This window comes from Rhinolophus sinicus, linkage group LG01 (assembly GCF_036562045.2).
Source record: "Rhinolophus sinicus isolate RSC01 linkage group LG01, ASM3656204v1, whole genome shotgun sequence".
Taxonomy (NCBI): Eukaryota; Metazoa; Chordata; class Mammalia; order Chiroptera; family Rhinolophidae; genus Rhinolophus; species Rhinolophus sinicus.
This window is the reverse complement of record NC_133751.1, coordinates 66,768,379-66,787,759: the sequence shown is the minus strand read 5'-3', so window position 1 is coordinate 66,787,759 and position 19,381 is coordinate 66,768,379. Positions and strand designations below refer to the sequence as shown.

General features: G+C 37.8%; 1 protein-coding gene across 2 annotated transcripts in view; it reads left to right on the top strand.

The window, feature by feature from the left end:
• GAP43 (growth associated protein 43) overlaps positions 1-12,320 on the top strand; it is a 95,437-nt gene extending 83,117 nt beyond the window's left edge. For both annotated transcript variants that reach the window (XM_019734880.2, XM_074331579.1), the window contains exon 3: positions 11,627-12,320. In XM_019734880.2, the coding sequence (XP_019590439.2) occupies positions 11,627-11,715 (89 nt within the window). In that variant the 3' untranslated portion in view covers positions 11,716-12,320. The remainder of the gene's footprint in view (positions 1-11,626) is intronic.
• The last annotated feature ends 7,061 nt before the right edge of the window (positions 12,321-19,381 follow it).

Genomic DNA, 19,381 nt, shown 5'->3' with positions numbered 1-19,381 from the left:
GAGGAAGAGACAGATAAGGGCAGGGAGTACAGTAAGAAAGAAAAGGAGGGAGACAAGGAAGGGAAGAATAGGTTTACATAGTGCATTGAGGACTACTGGAAAGAAAGGCAAATTGACATCAAGCAGTAGAATTCACTCATCCCCAAAGGTTGAGAGAGGTGTTATGATATTAGGGGAGGATGCACTGAATTCTAATTAGCTGTGTGACTTTGGGCAGGTCACGGACACTCTCCATCTTCAGTTTTTTCTCAGAGGGAATGAGGGGCTGAGATTAGATGATCTCTAAGAGCTCCTTCAGCTTCCCCTAGTCCGTAATTTTACAAATAATTACAAGCCAACGCTATGACAATGTATACAGATTTTGTACTTTTGTCCTGAATTATGTGGTTTATCCATTTGCATTGTTAAAATTAGCAAAACAACTGCCAAGTCTTTAGTTTTCTTAGGGCTGTTAGATACAGACATAAGGGAAAATTAAACAACAAAGATACATAATTGTCTGGCGAATCGCAAATACTACCTCAATATATGATGGCAGGGCATGTGCTGAATATGACTCATAAATGTAGTGCTTTTATATTAAAATTTAAATGTTACCCAAGCAATAGATATATATTCACACATAGGAAAATAATTTAGGCGGCTGCATTGCTATTGGAGTGATTCTTACAGAGGTAGAATTATGTCTAGTTTTGATTTCTGTATTTTAACCCTGGAGTCAGATAATCAAATCATGTAATCAAATTTCAGATTGTAGGATTCCACAAACCTAGATCTGTTTTTGTTTTTAAAGACAAATGTTGAAAATACAAACTTTGTAATAAGGCACATTAACTCAATGTATGTTAAAACATTGCAAATAATTAGTTTACTTTTTAAATGAAAACCAGTGTAACCTAGAGGATTGTTCATTAACTATCTCAAGATGTGACAAACACAAATTAATAGATTTTTGGAACTGATCAGTAGATAAGATCTAGAGTGACTCATTGTTGAAAACAATGAGTATAATAGAAATACCTAAGGAAAAACAAACTTGAAATGGCTAGTACAATGTCTAAGCAGCCTGTTTCAATAAATGTGAAAAACTGCTAAGAAAGAAAAGCTAAGAAAATACATTCAGTGAAAAATGGCAAACAAAGCCTGTTTCTTTTTTCCTCATCTCCTAACTATGGACCAAAATAGTTAATATCAAATACCTGAGGTCAGATTTTTTGAAAATTATTATCTTCCTCCAAAATGCAGCAGGAGGAATTAGAGATAATTCTTAGGGGAGGAGGGAAAATGCTACCTTTAACCCAAGAGAAGTATGGTGTTACTGTGCCTGGAATTCTTTTTTAAGAGAATGGTCCCTTCCTACTCCATCTCTACTCTATTCTTCAAAGTCTGCCGGAATTCCTTGCTTCAGAAGACCCAGAAATGAGAGTGTTGTGCATCAGTAGAAACAATAACTTCTACACAGTCTCATGATTTCTCCCCCAACATATGTCCTGTCCCCAGAGGGCTGCAAGCCCTCTTGGAAATGAAAAGATCGTTCTCATGTCACTGTATCTGGTTATTTTCCCCAAAGTTACAAGACAAGAAGTTTAAGTCTTTTTCAAGTTTTAGATTCAATAATTATTATTGAATAAGGAAATTTCTCTTAAAATTACATATGCTATGATGTCTTAAGCCTGCAGATTTGTCATCCCCTCTGTAATTTGCCTACTAGATGCGAGAATTACTCCACATCCAGGAGCAGGGGGAGATGGTTCTTGCTCATTCAGTATGGTACATTCTTGCTACAAAATTTAGGGAATCAAATGGAGTTAAGGCCGAGGATAAGGTTATTTCCTTTTGAAATCAACTGGCTGCTCTTCTTTGGGTTGAAAATAGAGAAGATTGTTCTGTTCTGAAGTAGAGACACTAACAGAGAAGTTCTTGCCTTTTGAGACATTACTGTTTAGCAGCCTTGATCTTTTTCATTATAGAATCAGGCTCCTCAAGTTTGGTCAATGGTTATCTCTGCCCTTGTGATAATTTCTGGCCCTCGGCCCTCGGTGTCAAAGCCTTTTTAAAAAGAATGATTTTTTTTTTCTTCACTCTACAAGAAAAAATTTCCTAAGTCACAGACTTTTTCTCTCCCTTTCTCAGGATATTTGAAGAAAGTTTCTCCTTGACTGTGGGCTAAGATCGTATAAGCATGAATTAGTGATGATGGAGAAGATAACTGTCATTCATTAAAGCACATGGGTGTGAGCAAGGTAGTGGCACTGTGTGAGGTTTTATTCTCTCATTTAATGCTCATCACAAATCTATGAGGTAGATATTATTATCCCCACTTTACTGAGGAAGAAATGGGAAAGCAAGGAAATACATATTGGCTACTATATGTGGAACCCCTTAGTGCAATGGTTGGCACAGAGCAAACACTAAACCAATGTCAGTTCCTCTTCAGTCACTTAATAATAATAGCCAACACTTATTGAGAACTTACTGAAACACACCATTCGTTATTAAGAACTTGAAATAATTAACATGTTTAAATCTCATAACAACCCCATGAAATGGAGACTAATATTATCATCAATTACAGATAGGAAAATGACGCAATAAGAGGTTAAGTAACTTACTCAAAATCATGGTGTCAGAGACAGAATTTAAATGCTAATAGTTCAGTTCTAGAACTAGCTCTCTTAACCACTACTCTTTATAGTAGCTACCTATTTTTTACATTTGGGCTTGTTTTATTTGAATAATTTGTTATAAATTGGAAGACATAAAATTAAAATTAGTGAAAAACATGGAAGATGATGGAATAATGTTTTCCATGGCTATAAATCAGGATAATATTAGGGCTCCTTTTTATAATCCAATATTTTGAAATTCAGACAAATCTCTGCTATTCGGTCATGGTAACATTACAGGTCTATACTTCTTCTGCCTGAGGTTAATTGAGGTTTTATTTAAATGTCACAAATCTTCTTGGGATTTCTCCCCTTTTCCATTACTTTCTTTCCTTCTATAAACATGGAATGCTTGTCTTGTTATAAACATGATACTAGCAGTTGAGGGTAATATACATGCATTGATTTATTAATACAGCCATACATATATACAATTTCCTAGGCATTTGGGATTCATCAGTGAACAAAATCAAACATTTCTTCCTTTGTAGAGTTTAAATGTTAACGAATGTATCCTTTTCCTTGGAGAAGTTAGTTCTTAGTCAAGAAGACTAGAAAGGATACGACAGAGTAGTATATAATGCCAAGGATATATTTTCCATATAAATAAAGAGAAGGAAGTGATTGATTCTGCCTAAGATAGGTTTGGAGGTGTGGAAAGGGCATTTGAGCTGGGTCATGGGGCATCATTCAGCAGCACTTGCTAGATACATTGGCTGGGGTCGTTGGCCTGCCTCCCAACCCTAGTCCTTAATTTTTGGTTAAAATAATAACTTTGGTTTTGTTCTCTAGAATCAGAGCCTGAGAAGGGAATCTTATACAAATACCTCATTAGTGGAAATCTCTAAGGAAGTGAAGAAAGAGGAGAGGCCAGGGGAAGAAGTGCATTCAGGAATGCGTAATCTCAGTTTGATCCCACAGTGAGCTCTGAAGCGCAAATTTCAGTACAGACATTGTTTTGCCCGAAAGCAAGGGCTCTGGAGTCATGGGTTGTGAAGGAGGCATGACCTTTTAGGCACTTCAAGTTGAGGTGGTTCTTATATTCCCTGTCCAAGGGGCAGGTGTGGGCATTGGCAGCCAACGCCTCCAGTAGCTGGGAGATGGGTACCTGAGCCTGGCAAGAGAATCTGAGAGGGTCACCAACAGTATCTGTGACAAGGAACGTAGGACATCTGGAAGGTATAGGCAGGGATGTAGAGATGTTGAGAATATTTGAATGGCAAGGAGGGGAGAGAGAATATTGAGAATTGATTTTTTGCTATCTCTTTTTGCTTTGGGAAGTCATTTTTAAAATATGAAATAGTAATGATTTATTTTTTATATCATTCACTAAAAAATTCTTTAAATGTGAGTAATTTATATTTAGCAAAATGGAAAAGGCTGCACTGTTATTCATGACTTCCGATTTAAAGTTCATTCTTGAAGACAAATATGACTAGATTTTATTCTGATTAAAGGGAACCTCTTTCATTTTGAAATTGGAGTCCACATTGTATCTTCCTGGTACAATTTAAGAGTCTTATTGCATTACCCTGCGCCCTTTTATTTATTCAAAATTTTTGAATGCCTTTAGGAAATGCCTGCACTTTCCAGTTCCCCAGAGACTCCACCACTGGTTTTACTTATGGCTAGGTTTTCACATTAATGTTATTATCTGCCTGTCCCCTTAGACAATTGAGTTTATAAAAGCTAGAGAGATGCAACTAAGATTTTTCTCTTGGCTAGGATTCTCCTCACCTGGGATACTATGAAGTGAAAAGGAGAGATGCACAGTAGAACTTTTGTCAGATGGAATTTTGAACTTAAATACACACACACACACACACACACACACACACACAAACGCACATAATTCTATAGAAAAGAGCAAAACAAACTTAATTTCTAGGCTGAACTGTTTCTAATCATCACTATTAGCAACATTCGATATCACAACATTATTTCTCTATCTCTGACATAGCCCTTCTCAAAAATTCTCAGTGTCAGAGGAGCCATCAATCATTATCCATGCTAACTCGCCATCTTCTATTCCTCCCACATACTGACATTAAGCAATGCCTCAATAAATCTACACATTTAACTGCCAGCTCAGCACGTCGTTTAGTAATTTAGCTAGGGGGAGGAAAAAACAAATGAGTCCACTTGACTATTATGTTAAAATGAAAATATCCCCCAATTTTTAATTTTTAACTTTTAAAAGTTGACTTATTCATTGTGATAATGGTAAGAAATGTTGTTAACACCATTGAATTTTATATATTTATTTCATCTTGTCCCAAAAATGATTTGTGGCAACTATGCAAGCTGCATAAATTATAATTTTTATCTTTCTGGATGTTTCTAATGGGGGAAGAAGGTAGAACAATAATTTTTGATGGTTTGGACATTTTGAACAGAAAACGTGTAAGAAGTTTTCAATGCCAGTCAAATTGTACCTTGACTTTTGTTGTAGTTTTTTTTTAAATCTCTAGGTATTTTCTCAATTCAGAAAAAGACACTAACTTTTGTTCTATAGATTAGAAATCCTAGATTCTTTTCCAACTTCTATAGCTGAGTAACTGTTTAATTGATAAATCAATTGTATTCTTATTTTCTGGTCAGAGTCAGAGACTTTGTAGGAACATTCTGGGGAAGAGGTTCTCTTAATCTTTTATCTGGCAAAGAAGTGGTTTTGTTCGTTTGTTTATTTGTTTTCTTTGGGAAACTGCTTTTTTCTTCCTGGGATGAAAATGTTAAACTCGATGGGTGTTGTTGTTGTTTTTTTTTTTAAATCTAAATCCAACAGGTTGGATTAACATCTCGACATACTACATTCTGCAATTTAAATTTTAGAAAGTGCTTTCAAATACCTTCCTTCAACCTCCAAACAACCTCCAATAAGGTGGGGCAGCCATTATTTACTATTTTTTGAAGATTAGGAAACTGAGACAAATAAAGGAAAAGTAACTTCACTGACGTAATATGACTAATTGGTTGCAATGCACGGTCAAGGCTAGAATATAAATCAGCTTGGTCCTAGACCTAAATTGATAAGAGGAAAAGTAGTGTGTTTCAGATATCACTGCCGCCCTGCCATTCTGCTTCTGAGTTTTCTTCTTGGTTAAATTCTTACCTGTTACTCTTTGACCTCAAGTGAATAGTGTTATATGTAACAGGATTATTCCCTCTTTCAAAAGCTCAGAAAGCAAGGAGGGGACATAGGTGATATTTGCACCATTCTGTTGACATCAAAATGGTGTACACTGGCTCAGTGCTTTGAAACTAACTTAAAGTATAGAATATGTTAACGAAAAGAGTAAAATGTGGCCCCAGTGACCACAAAAGCCACGATCAGGCTCCAGATTGACATCTGGTACATAGCTCAAGAAGAAGAAGATCTTGAAAGTAATGAGGGACGTATGTGAGTTAGCTAAGGAATTTTTTTTTATTACTTTCCTTTGAGCCTTTGAGATGATGATGCTTAATATTCAAGAAAGATGAAAATAAAAAAGTAAAGGGAGCAAACACCCCAGCCCAGTGGTGACTGGTAGAGTAATTGTGGGCATGGCCCCAGGATGACAGCAGCTTCTATTTAATCAATGTTGACAAGGCTGGGGATTGCTGGGCAGGTCCCAAGAGGTAATGTTTTACTCGGAAATCCACTCAACCTAATTTCAGTAATGTAGGGCTGTGGAGGGGCCTGGACCAGAGCCAGCAAACAGGGCCATTAGAGCTCAGTGTAGGCGATGGCAGCTGGGAACGCCGCCATCCCTCCAGCAGCATTGCAGCCCGGCTGCCTGGCTGAGCACACGAGCAGCCGCTGCTGCATATGCTGCTGGTATTTGCTCACCAACACAATGTGCAGACGTGGTATTCTCACCCTTTCGAGGAAATGAATGGAATGCACAAGGGCAAGAACTGCTTCCAGAATTTATTTCAACAAGAATCAGAGAGCCAGTTTGGCATATGTTTTTCAAGGACCACGGTGGGTACCATTACTCGTTTAAAGCTATCAGCGCAGTGTTTTAAATGGGTACAGAAATGACTTCCATGTTTATTGCTTTCTTAATGTGGTCTTGCTCTTTTTTTTAGGAATGGTGGTTGTGGATCCAGAATGTGAAAACTACTAGGGTTTTCCATATCTCAAAACTTAAGAGATTCATTAAAGATGCTCAACTTTGGAAATCCAGAAGCAGTGGCCCAGGAGAAATTATGTCCGTTTGGTCTGAGTTGTTGTCTCGTTACTATGTTTTTCTTTACACACCTTCTCCAACAAACAGTACACATGACAGTAATTACTAGTAGGTAGATGCCAAGAAGGTAGAGATTTTTGCTGTTTTCATTGCTGTATCACCACTGCTATATTTGCAATGCATAGAACAATACATGGCACATAGTAAGGCCCAGGATCTTTCACTGAATGAATAAATAAATGAATTAACACATTTTTTTCTTCTCCTTTGAAGCATCCTTCAAGTCTAAAACATTAAAAATACTTGGTGTTACTGTCTATGATGTTCACTTTCCCTTTTTAATACAGAAATGACAAAATTCATGGAAACTGCTAGAGAACATGGTGGTTTCTAGGATGTCTTTGGACCAGAAAATGTAATGTTTTTGTGACGGCTAAAATGCCAAAGTTGGAGAAGGTTATAGCCCTTGACCAGATTTTAACATCATCATCCGTTTAAATTGACAAGATATAATTTTTGAGAATTTAAATATTATTTAGTATAAATAACTATCATAAAAATCACCCTATTTCATTTAAAAAAGAACATTATTTCCCCTTTTAGACCAGACCACTAAAATGCATCATCAGTTTTTTTGTTTGTTTTTGTTTGTTTTTCTTGAACATATTCCATCTTATGGTAAAACTGGATTTGAGGGTTGATTTCCCCTCAAGAGGACTGATTTGAGGGAGAAGCCATCACTAGACAGAACATTAATGACTCTTAGTGAGGTAAGTTCACCGGTCACCTGAGATGATAGATGGGTGATAGAGATAGACAGATAAATGATGATAGATAGATAGATAGATAGATAGATAGATAGATAGATAGATAGATAGATAATAGATAGATGATAGAAAGAAATAGATATCATGTGATTAATCTTGCTCTTGTCCTATAATGTCTTAACAAAAATTTTAGTATTATTAACAGTAGATGAACATCTAATTGAACTTCATTAGCATTAGGTTTTCACATTTTAATATAAACAAATGTATGTTCAGAACTAAACTGAAAAGGAGAAAGCATTTCTACTCCTTAACTTGCTGGTTTTCAGCTGTCATATCAGCAACTTCAGGCTTTTCTCATTTGTGAGCTCTAGACCCATTTACTTCTACCCATTTGTTCTATGTCCCTTGGTACTGAAAATCTCATTCAGTATTTAGCTTCTACAGCCTCTTAAGCAATAACTGTCTCAGAGGGAGGTTGATCCTTCTAGATGGGGAAGGTGATTATTTACCCTAATTAGATCATGATAATTGGAGTGACCAGCTGGCCTCAGCAATTCATCTATCTTTGACACTCACCATGATGATCAAATTTTTTTGCACAAAATACAAAAAATTGCATATTAACTTGTCTCTAGCATTTATGAATTATGTGATTAGTGCCAGAGAGTACCAAGGCAAAATGTCATAGTATTCAAGACTGATCAGGATTCTTCCCTCCATTCTGAGCTGTTTTTACCAAGACCAGTTTTTAGACATTGTAGGCCCTAGATGTATATACCTGTGGGCTCCCTGTGCTAGCTCCCACTCTGGACACACCCACCCACCCTTCTTGGGCAAAGTTCAGGGTAGGAAGAGCAATCTAAATTAGATTAGAGGGCTATGTCCTAGGTTGGAGTTCACTGCTGTCTTTCACAAACAGTGTGGCCTTAGGTAGGCTATCTTGCTGTGCCTCAGCTTCCCAGCTATAAAATGGATGATTAAGGTACCTGTGAGGATTAAATGGAATGACACTGGCACGCTTAGAACTGTTCTGAGCATATAGTAAGAGATCAAATATGTTAACTATAGCTAAATGCTTTATACAAGGGGCCAAGAAAGTCATAATTCATGGTTCTTTCCAGGCAGTGAAGCTGCTGAATAGAACAGGTTAGAAAATATAGATATACACTATATGGTCAACATGATTAGTTAACTAGACTGACATGTTCAGAGTTGGCATTAGTGGGAGAAGGAGCAAGTTAGCAATATTCAGAAGTTCTCGCTGACATTCACGCTCAAATGGACCCAGTTATATGTAACTCAGATTCTTTTCACAGTAAGTTTCCCTTTGAGATTAAAACCTTTTCCAAATACATGTGCAGTCTCCCATCAAAGTTAATCTAGCTAGAGTAGATGTGTGATCCACATCTGATTATTGTTTCCTTCATTTGCATGAAGGTTAATTTAAAAAATATTTTATTATGAGTTCTCAGTTTACCTCATTTTTGTGGTTGTAAAAGATTATTACTTTAGATAGTTTCCTGCATGTTTTTTCCCCCCCATAATTTCCTGGTGGCCTATAAAAGTTTTACTGAATCCACTGAGTTGACACATTTTGTTTTTACTAACTAGTTATTCCTTCATGTAACATAAAGATGACCCCTTTGTTTAATGTTCAATTATATCAAACAAGTATAAAATTACTCTCATCTCATATCAAATATAATGTACGTATATGTAAAATTGTGTGTGTTCAGCTGACTTGAGTCCCAGCTAACTGAATGATATGTTTTCTTTTGCGGTCACCTACCTGAACTTTATCAGTTTCAATATTACGGTTTTTATTTTACATTTTGAAGCCAACAATTCCTTTTTAATCACAGAAGTTGTATAGGTCACTAAAAGACTGTGGACTCTAGCTACTTAGTTCCCAGTGGAGAATTGCTAAAACAGATTGGACCTGGACCCCCTCTGGTTGAGTTTGGCCAACTTATAAAATCGGAAAACCTGGATAAGTAGAAGACCTCGGTTTTAGTCCTGTCTTGGTCATAAGCAAATTTTATTATTTAGGGAAAATCTCTTTATGTCCCTGGACTTCAGTTTCCTCATCTGTGATATGAGGATGTGAGGATTCTTTCATTGAATAAATATTAATTGAAGGCGTTCCCTGCACTAGGTTCCGGGTTGGACGTGTCAGGGGAAGGGGAGGGGGGTTAGTTGTTCAAAGTTGAGCAAAAATAGATATTGTTTTGAAGAGTTATGGTTTAGTGACTAGATGTTCTTAAAGTTCCCTCTCACTGCTGATTGTAGATTTCATTGTCTGTTAAAATTATATTATAAAAATCTTAAATAAGGGGAACATTATTTGCTGTTTCTTTTTTTTTTTCACTGCTTCTTCTCAATACCTAAAAGAATGTCTGGCACACTGCAGGCACTTCATAACAATTTATTGAATAAGTAAATGAATAAATTTGAAATACTTTGAAACATTTAAAGGGGACCATGTGTAGATGTTGAAGCTCTTTTAATAGGAAATAGACAGCAGTGACTTGCTGACACAGTAAAGAGATGAGTGCCAAGTTTCACTTTTTCTCCTAGGCCTAGGCAAAAGATGACAAGAGAAAAGTGGGGGACTTTGGGAGGATTTAGCCTGATTCCGCTTTAATAGGGGACAAAAAGTATGGCTGCTTCTCAGAATTACCTGAATCTTTGTTCTTTGGTTTTCACCTTTTGAATTTTGTTCCCATTAGTCCATAAATATGTAATTCTTCTTACCTTCACCTCTGTCCATCTTTTCTGTTGAGTGTCCTAATCTCTGTCAAATCATACATAATAGCTCCCAAATTTTTATTTATTTTTGTAAGAGAATTTTAAATTCTTATCTTGTCCCTATAGCTAATCCTTCTATATGTTTCCAAACAATTTAAATCAATGTTCTGTTCTTTTGCAGTTGAAGAGGTCACTAGATATGTTGGGTTTGTTTGTTTGTTTGTTTGTTTTTTTGGAGTTGATAAGGATAATAAACCACCCTGGACATACCTATAGTATCCAAAGATTTGGGCAGGGCTGTGGAACTAAGTAAATTCTCTGAAAGGACTTCCAATCGCTATAGAAGGCCCTCAGTAAAATAAATCTGGAGTCTTTCTTTTGGCAGAAAATTAAATGATTCATTAGTGTACCAAAATTCTGTAATCCGTGAGGAACATTACTGGTACCTGGAGTAATGCGATGGTCAGAAATGAGTTAGTTTCATCCAAAATGTTTTGCTGGAAAATGTGATTGGTGTGCTGCTTCTTTAAGAGCTAATAATGGTCACCTTGGAAATGCTACGGTTACTCAGTAATACGTTTTTCCCCTATCTTTCTATTCCACCATCCTTAGTGTAGTTTTTGTCTTTATGATCACAAGACAGCTGCTACACTGACAGGTATTGTTGATGCCTCAGTCACCAGCAATAGGAGAAAGTACAGGGCAAACACCTCCTCTGGAGTCCTCCCCAGGGAATTCTGTCTCTATCTAATTGGCCACCACTGTGTTCCGTGGGCATCCTTAGTTTTAAGGGGAGCTGGAAATTCAAGTATTTCACTTTCCAGCCTTTATGATGCTTGAAAAAAAGGGGCAAGGGCATTGGGATGGCTGTTCAATCAATGATCCACATGTAGTATCTATCACAATTAGTGTGACACTGATGGAAAGGTGATGCAAGATTACTGTTGATTCCCTACGTTAAAAGCCTATATGTGGATACATTGATTGTGAGGCTGAGAGATTAAAGACCATGGTGATTTCTATTTGGACTCCTTGCCCCCAGCATCATAGTTTTGTTCCTGAGCTCTCCTCCAGATGTGTCATTGAACAACCTTCTGGAGGTAAACTCTTCTGAACTTGAAAATGATATTACTAAGATAGCAGTAATCTCTTTTTATCTTAAAGCTCTTATGAAATGGTATAAAAAGAAGAAATGCATTGTGCTTTCATATGAACAGATGAGACAAAAATACTAACTCTCCCCTCACCCCCATCTTGTTTTCTTCCTCAGAAGCTGTAGATGAAACCAAACCTAAGGAAAGTGCCCGGCAGGATGAGGGTAAAGGAGAAGAACGTGAGGCGGACCAAGAACATGCCTGAACTCTAAGAAATGGCTTTCCATGTCCCCACCCTCCCCTCTCCTGGGCCCTGTCTCTCCTCACCCTCTTCTCAGCTCCACTCTGAAGTTTCCCTTCCTGTCCTGCTCACGTCTGTGAGTCCGTCCTCTCCCACCCACTAGCCCTCTTTCTCTCTGTGTGGCAAACAGTTTAAAAAAAAAAAAAAAAAAGCAGGAAAGATCCCAAGTCAAACAGTGTGGCTTAAACATTTTTTGTTTCTTGGTGTTGTTATGGCGAGTTTTTGGTAATGATGATCCAATCATTTGGGGAAATTCTTGCACTGTATCCAAGTTTTTTGATCTGGTGCGTGTGGCCCTGTGGGAGTCCACTTTCCTCTCTCTCTCTCTCTCTGTTCCAAGTGTGTGTGCAATGTTCCGTTCATCTGAGGAGTCCAAAATATTGAGTGAATTCAAAACCATTTTTCTTTTCCTCCTTTTCAATGTGATGGAATGAACAAAAAGGAAAAAAATCAAAAACCCAGTTTGTTTTGAAAACAAATAAATAAAGCAAATGTGCCAATTAGCGTAACTTGCGGCTCTAAGGCTCCTTTTTCAATCTGAATATTAATAAATCACGAGAGTAATCAAAGTCCAGTGGCTCTGTGTTTCTGTTCCACCTTCTCATTAGTTGGTTTGACACACTGGGGTCTTACATTTTATGTTCTTTCTGGCCTCCCAGTCTGACACCCACAACCCTGATAAGGAAAAGATGGATGAAGCCTAAAGCTCTGGTCAGACCAATGGCTTCAATCCTCGATGGGATTGTTGGGTGCTGTGTATATTAGTTTGCTAGGACCACAGACTCGATGGCTTACACAATAAAAAATTATTTTTTTCACAGTTCTGGAGGCTTAAAGTCTGAAATCAAGGGGTTGGCAGTGTTGGCTCTCTCTAAGGGCCGTGAATGTAGGATCTGTTCCAGGCCTCTCTCTTCAGCCTATAAATGGCCATCTTTGCTCTATATCTCTCATTGTCTATGGGTGTTTCTATGTCTAAATTTCCCCTTTTTATAATTGGGAAATTACAAATTGGGAAATTACAGTCATATTTGATTCGGGCCCACCCTAATGACCTCACTTTAATTTTATTACCTCTGTCAAGACCCTAGTTCCAAATAAGGTCATACTTGGAGTTACTGGGGGTTATACATTTGGGGAAGAGGGGCACAATTCAACCCATAACAGGCACTAAGACTTCTTTTTACTAGAGTCACCTCAGAGTATTTTCATCTCTCAGGAGAAGTATCCAGGGGCAGGTTATTCTAGGTTTTGCTAAGTTAAATATTATAGGCATACATCATGCTTGAAAACCCCCCGTCTTTTGTTTAAATGATTTATTTTAACCCAAGTATTGACACAGTCCATTCTTTTTCTGCTTATTTACTTTTCTTGGACTTCTTCCCACACAAGGCAGCTGTCAGATTCTTGATTAGTTATAATCATTCTTCTGATACTAATAGTATATAAAGAAATGGTGTTCATTTAGCATATCCGCCCTTTTCAATTTTCCTTCCAGTTCCTGTTTTCTAAGTACCCTCTATTAGAAGGTAAACAGTTCCCATGAGAAACAGCAATGTCCTAAATCTTGAAGTATCTGATGCTGTTCTATTTTTCCTCTAACTTTCCTAAATCAAGCCTGGTATAAATTCCTAACAAGTCATACACTGCCTGACTTTCAATCTCCTCCCACAGACCAGCTTGGGCAATGGACACCCTTCAGCTTTTTACACTCATCTGCACATGGAATTTTTTAGCAAGGAAGTGAAAATTGTTTCTAAACATTCAAAATAATGAAAATCATAAAAATAAGTGCTCTTAGGAGGTACAACCTAGACCTTGGTAACTCTACTCAGCTCTGTGGAGGTGATGCCTGATTAATGCTTTGAAGAGAGCAGATGTCAAGCAAAGGATCAGCCCTCACTAGATCAAAGCATAATTTCATGGCACTGACACTTTAAGTGGGATTTTCATTGGGAGAAGCAATCATAAAGAAAAAAGGTCAGAAAGCATCAATAACATTGAAATAAGAGTTTGGAATTCATTCTGACTTGGTGTGGTTTCCAAAGGAGACTTTGGCGCAAATATCTGGGGCTCAATCTGGATCTGATTCGGGTCTCATCAGATGTGAGATAAGGTTTTGGAAAAGATCATCCATGGTTGGAACCATATTGGCAGTATATTTCTTTAGAATTCTACTTTAACTTTAACTTTTTTTGGTAAGATAAATGCTGTGATTTCTTTCTCAAATCTACACTTCAAAGCAACATTTCTATGACTTGGAATAGTTCAACTTCTTCAGGATAAAATTCTGAGTTTCCACTGAATCCATGGTTATACTGAAAACAGTAGCATATGATGTTTTAAGTCTATATTAATATACATTGTTTAGTGACCTTAACCAGTTCTGTCAGAGTTGAGATTTTGTTTTTACTTATGAATATCTTTTTATTTGGTTTATAAAGTCTTGGCTCCTTAATAGAATTTTAAAGATGGGGGAAGACACATGAAGGAAGTTCATAATAATCTTAAAAGAAATACCAAGAATAATTGCAGCTCACACCCTGATGCAAAACAGTGTGATTCAAGCTTGTATACAGCATATACAAAGTCAGGTGATACTGGGAAACACAGATCATTTGAGATACAAAAACAAACAGATTCTAACTCTGTTCCAAAAGTGTCATAATTTGTTGATTCTAAAACATCTACACCTGGTTTACTTTTCAAAAAGTAAAAACTAGGTTGAGAACAAGTAAAAAAGGCCTCAGCATTGACAAGTGATTCTTTCAAATGGTGGTAAGATCTTTAATATTCTGGCCAACAGACCCAATATCCCATTGACAGAAAACTATGTCCATGTCTGCATGAAGTGGTCTTTTGACTGAGTTGTATTACTCAGATCTAAAACATTGTCATGCTGTGATACAATTGGAGTCTCTTTGAAGATGAAGGGATTTCTAAAATTGAACCCTTTATTCTCATCACTCTATTTACACTTTGCTCATCCTTCAATCTTTTCCACCATCGTCTACCCAGTGGGTTAGTTCAGAAATCCAGAAAGCTGCCTGAGAATTCTTTTTCTTCCAAATAACATTTTATTCATGAGCAAACCTGCTGATGTGAATTCCAGAAGAAAATAAGGATACACTTGTGCCTGCTGCTCTGGCCAAACCTTCCCTGTCATTGGTGAGCTTGAAGTTATCTCAGGATCTTTTACAGTTGTCCCTTCCCATATTCAGCTCATAAAGGAAACTGGGGAAGGATTACCAAATTTCTGTCTCATATCCCTAGGGAAAAGGTACTTTGGAACTATCAAAAATGCATTATTCCCAACATCAGCCAGTCCCAGGAAAGCCAATTCTGCAGTTGGCATGGAAGCCTGAGCAATAGGAAAATCAGATTAATGTATGATTTCCATAAAGCATTATTAAGATCACCACTGATTCCATTAACTTTTTTTTAACCTTCCCATACGTTGTCTGTTGTCATGGAAACACAGTTTCTGCTAAGCTGGCTATAAAAGTAATTGAATAATTGGTGACCCTTCTGGCTAAATGTTAACTAATGAGTATTAGAAATATGGGCTTTCTTCATTTAAAAAAAAACAAAATACCAACAACCCTCACTTAACTTTTTTCCTTTGGAGATTAAAACTCATGCCTGTCTATCATGTAGGCAAAGCCTACATCCACACACACCATCTCTTTTAGTCATAGTTAGTCCTATACAATTGGAAATTCAGTCACTGGGAATGAAGACAAGATTATAGCTATGAGAATGTGGAGTCATTAAACATTCTTGGAGAATTCTGTTAAAGTGGCAAGGACATTTTTAGTGTACATTTTCCAGCAGCTTGGTTACCTGATTTGTTTTTTTATCGGTATGTGTCATTGTTGGTAATTACCACGTCTTCAGTGTCACAGATGGTACCTTACTAAGTATATTTTGGATGAAGTGAGATGTCTTTATACAAAAAATAAATAAATGTTTCCATTTAATGTCATTACAACATATATGATCAGGCTATGAGAACACATGAGATTCTCATATAAATCTTAAAATAATTTTATTGTTTAATCACTCAAATAATACTGTTTCATTCTAGAAAGGTAGAAAATATAAGAAAAAAGAAGATAACATAATCTACAGTTTACCACCCAGATTTCAGCATTTTAATACTAGAGATAGAGCTTTATATAGTCTGTCTGCCTTCTTATCTGCCTTCCCACCTTTCTATACAGTTATCTATTTATCACTTATCTATTTATTTATTTATAATCATATGTATCTATAGATATGTACATTTAAGTCAAGAATTGGCTCATGCTGTACATATTATTTTGTAAACTGCTTTACACATTGCAGAGATTTTCATATAGATTGCCCGATTAGAGACAGAGAACTTTAACATTTGTGGTGCTCATTGCTTCCTGATGCCTTACTTAAGCCTGAGACAAAAGGAAAAAATGTGCAATTCTATAGACACTTATTAAAATGGTATCCCCTATTTGAACTAAATGGGAAGGTTAATAAAAGCTCTACAATCAAAACCATGGCTCCATAGAAAGCTCCACGTTGCCCCACCTGTTGTCAGCACTCAGAAACCCTCCTGCTGGTGGACGAGAACTGCGATGCATTTCTGAGCCAGGAGCCTGAGGGCTGATTGGAAAGGACGGATACCATTGTGAAATCACGCAGGGTGGTAAAACAAACAGCAACCTGTCTTTATTTGATGTTTTTAATATTTTGTTTATCATAGATATTTTTGAATTAATTTTGCTTTTTAAAATACTGCATTAAAATTTTATCTTGACTGTCAGTTTTTTTGATATGACCATAAATTTCACACTTGAGACAAGTGCCTCACTCACCTCACCCTAGTCGGGGCCCTGAGGGAAGGCTAGAATCATTGTTTTCTAGACCAACATTTTCTGATGACGATTAGACATCTGTGATTATGTGAGGTCTTAGTAAATATCCAGGGACTGTAAGGCTTGAGAGTGGGTTGGGCCATGAAGAGCCGGGAATTAAATGTCTAATATTCCTAGAAAGTGAATACGATTGCTTTAAGATGTTTCCTTGCTTTCTAGAGAAGGTATAGACTATGAAACAGCTGGATATAGAAAACATGGAATGGTTCCAAGCTGGTCCAGGCTGTGGTGAATGAAAGAATTCATGACTACCTAAACACTCTGAACATAAATTAAAAAGTAAACAAGAATTACACCAGGGCTGCCAAACCAAACCACCAGTTTGCGATGCTTCGTGGGCTTTCACCACTCCTCACGGCTGCATTCGTCTGGGAAGAGTAGGGTTATAAAACTGAATATGGTCACTTCAAAACTTGTGTTCATGAAGCTGATCAACTAGGGCCTCTTATAAACTGAAACTATTACTAAGTGTTGTGGGAACTAATCACTCATGTATTAACTCACCCTGAGTGCAAATTTTTGTTTCAACTGTAGATCTATTTCATTTTATACATAGAAGTAAAAAGAAGGTATTTCTCTGTCTTGGAATTTTTTTAAAGCATTGGAAGAAGAGTTATGCTTTTTAAACATTTCTCTTCCACCCTGTTGGGAAAAGAGACACACACTGAAACAAAAGAAGGAACATTCATTTCTTTCCTTTTTTCTCTTCCTGCTGTTTTAATTCCGCCTTCTTCCTTTAGTAAGTAGAGGGAGGGCAGAGCCTGGAGACACTGAAGTGTTCATTAAGCCAAAGGGAAGTGTTCATTAAGCCAGAGGGGCAGCACCTGTACCTGGCTTCTACAACAGCAAGTCCCGGAAGGCTCTTCAGCCTCCACCTGGAGCCTAGCTGGGCTGGAAGGTCACTGACAGTGCTCTGCCGAGCGGCCCTTGCTGACTTCCTGACCTCCAGCCAGCCTGAACCTGTGAATCCTGCCTTCCTGTCCTTGATGGAGCCCACCCTGTCTGCAGAGACGACTCCTGCTTGACGGTAAACTGCTTACGTGTGGGATTTTTGAACTGCTTAGTTTTGTACTCTGGTTACCTGAGTGCCTGAAAATAACAGTCGGATATTAAATAAGTGCTTCATGAATGTATGAATGTATGAATGAATGAATGGGCTTCGATTCTTTTTTTATTTATTAAATGAATTGGGATGACATTGATTAGTAAAATTATATAGGTTTCAAGTGTACATTTCTATAATACATCATCTATATATTGCATTTTGTGTTCACCACCCAAATCAGTTCTCCTTCCATCACCATATATTTGACCCCCTTATCCTCTTCTACGACCTCCTCCCCCCTTACCCTCTTGTGGTGCAGGGTATCACGCAGGGTCTCTGGTCCTTCTCCCCACATAAGAACACAGGATATCCGAACGTTTTTTTCCGGCGGGCCCCGCTAAGAGGTCCATCCCCCTCCTATTGGAGCTGTCCCGGAGGGCACCATAATTAGAGGCCTCCCCGTCAAAACAATGTTGAATGATCACAACTGTTAGGGAGGGACCTCCCGGCACCCTAGCCAGATTTGACCAATCCCTAGCATTGCAATAGCAATAGCGCTAATCCCCCCAAACCCAGAGGCCTAACCCTATAAAACAAAGCGTCAGACCCCAGTAAGTGCTCAGTCTTTGGGAATAATCCCGCTGAGCCCACCGGCGTAATACAGCTGTGTTCTCCCTGATCTCTGCGTGCTGCTTGAGTCTCTTGGTCCTCGTCATTTTTCCACAACAAGATATGGTGAGGCATAAAAAGAACACCCATGGAGCCATAGGTAGGGGAGTCACACCACTATAGTCTCACTGGAGGCTGGATTCATACGAGTGCAACCTGCTGTCCGCTTTTCTGCCAACTGACCGATTCCCCTCGCTAGCTGCAATCCGACGTGCTAACAGCAATCGTGCTTGCTAGCTCAGCCGCCATCTTCTTGATAGCCCCCATTTTCTGCTAGTGTAGCCTCGGCAGTTATATTAGTGGCCAATAGCTCACTGGTTACAGCTGACAGCCAATTAGCCACAGCTGATGGCCATCCAATCACAGTTGATGGCCATTTACTACCCGAATGAGCACCTTTCCATGTAAGGGTGAGAGCCTGGAAACTGCACTCTTGGTTCTGTCCCCACACCTCTGGTAATTACTAAACTATTGTCTGTGTCTATGAGTTTTTGTTTCTTTGTCCCTTTGTTGCTTTCAGTTTTATATCCCACATATGAATGAAGTCATATGGTTCTCGACGTTTTCCGTCTAACTTTGCTTAATATGATAATCTCAAGATTCATCCATGTTGTCGCAAATGTCAATATTTCATCTTTTATGACAGAGTAATATTCCATTGTATATATGTGCCACTTCATTGTATATATGTATCCAGTCATCTATCGAAGGACATTGTGGTTGTTTCCATGTCTTAGCCACCATGAATAATGTTGCAATGAACATCAGGGTACATGTATTTTTACTGATTCATGTTTTCTGATTTTTTGTGTAGCTACCCAGAAGAGAAATTGCTGGGTCATATGGTAATTCTATTATTAATATTTTGAGGAACCTTCACGATGTTTTCCATAGCGGCTGTACCGGTTTACATTCCCACCAACAGTGTATGAGGGTTCCTTTTTCTCCACAGGCTGTCCAACACTTGTTACTACTTGTCTTGTTGATAATAGCCATTCTGACAGGT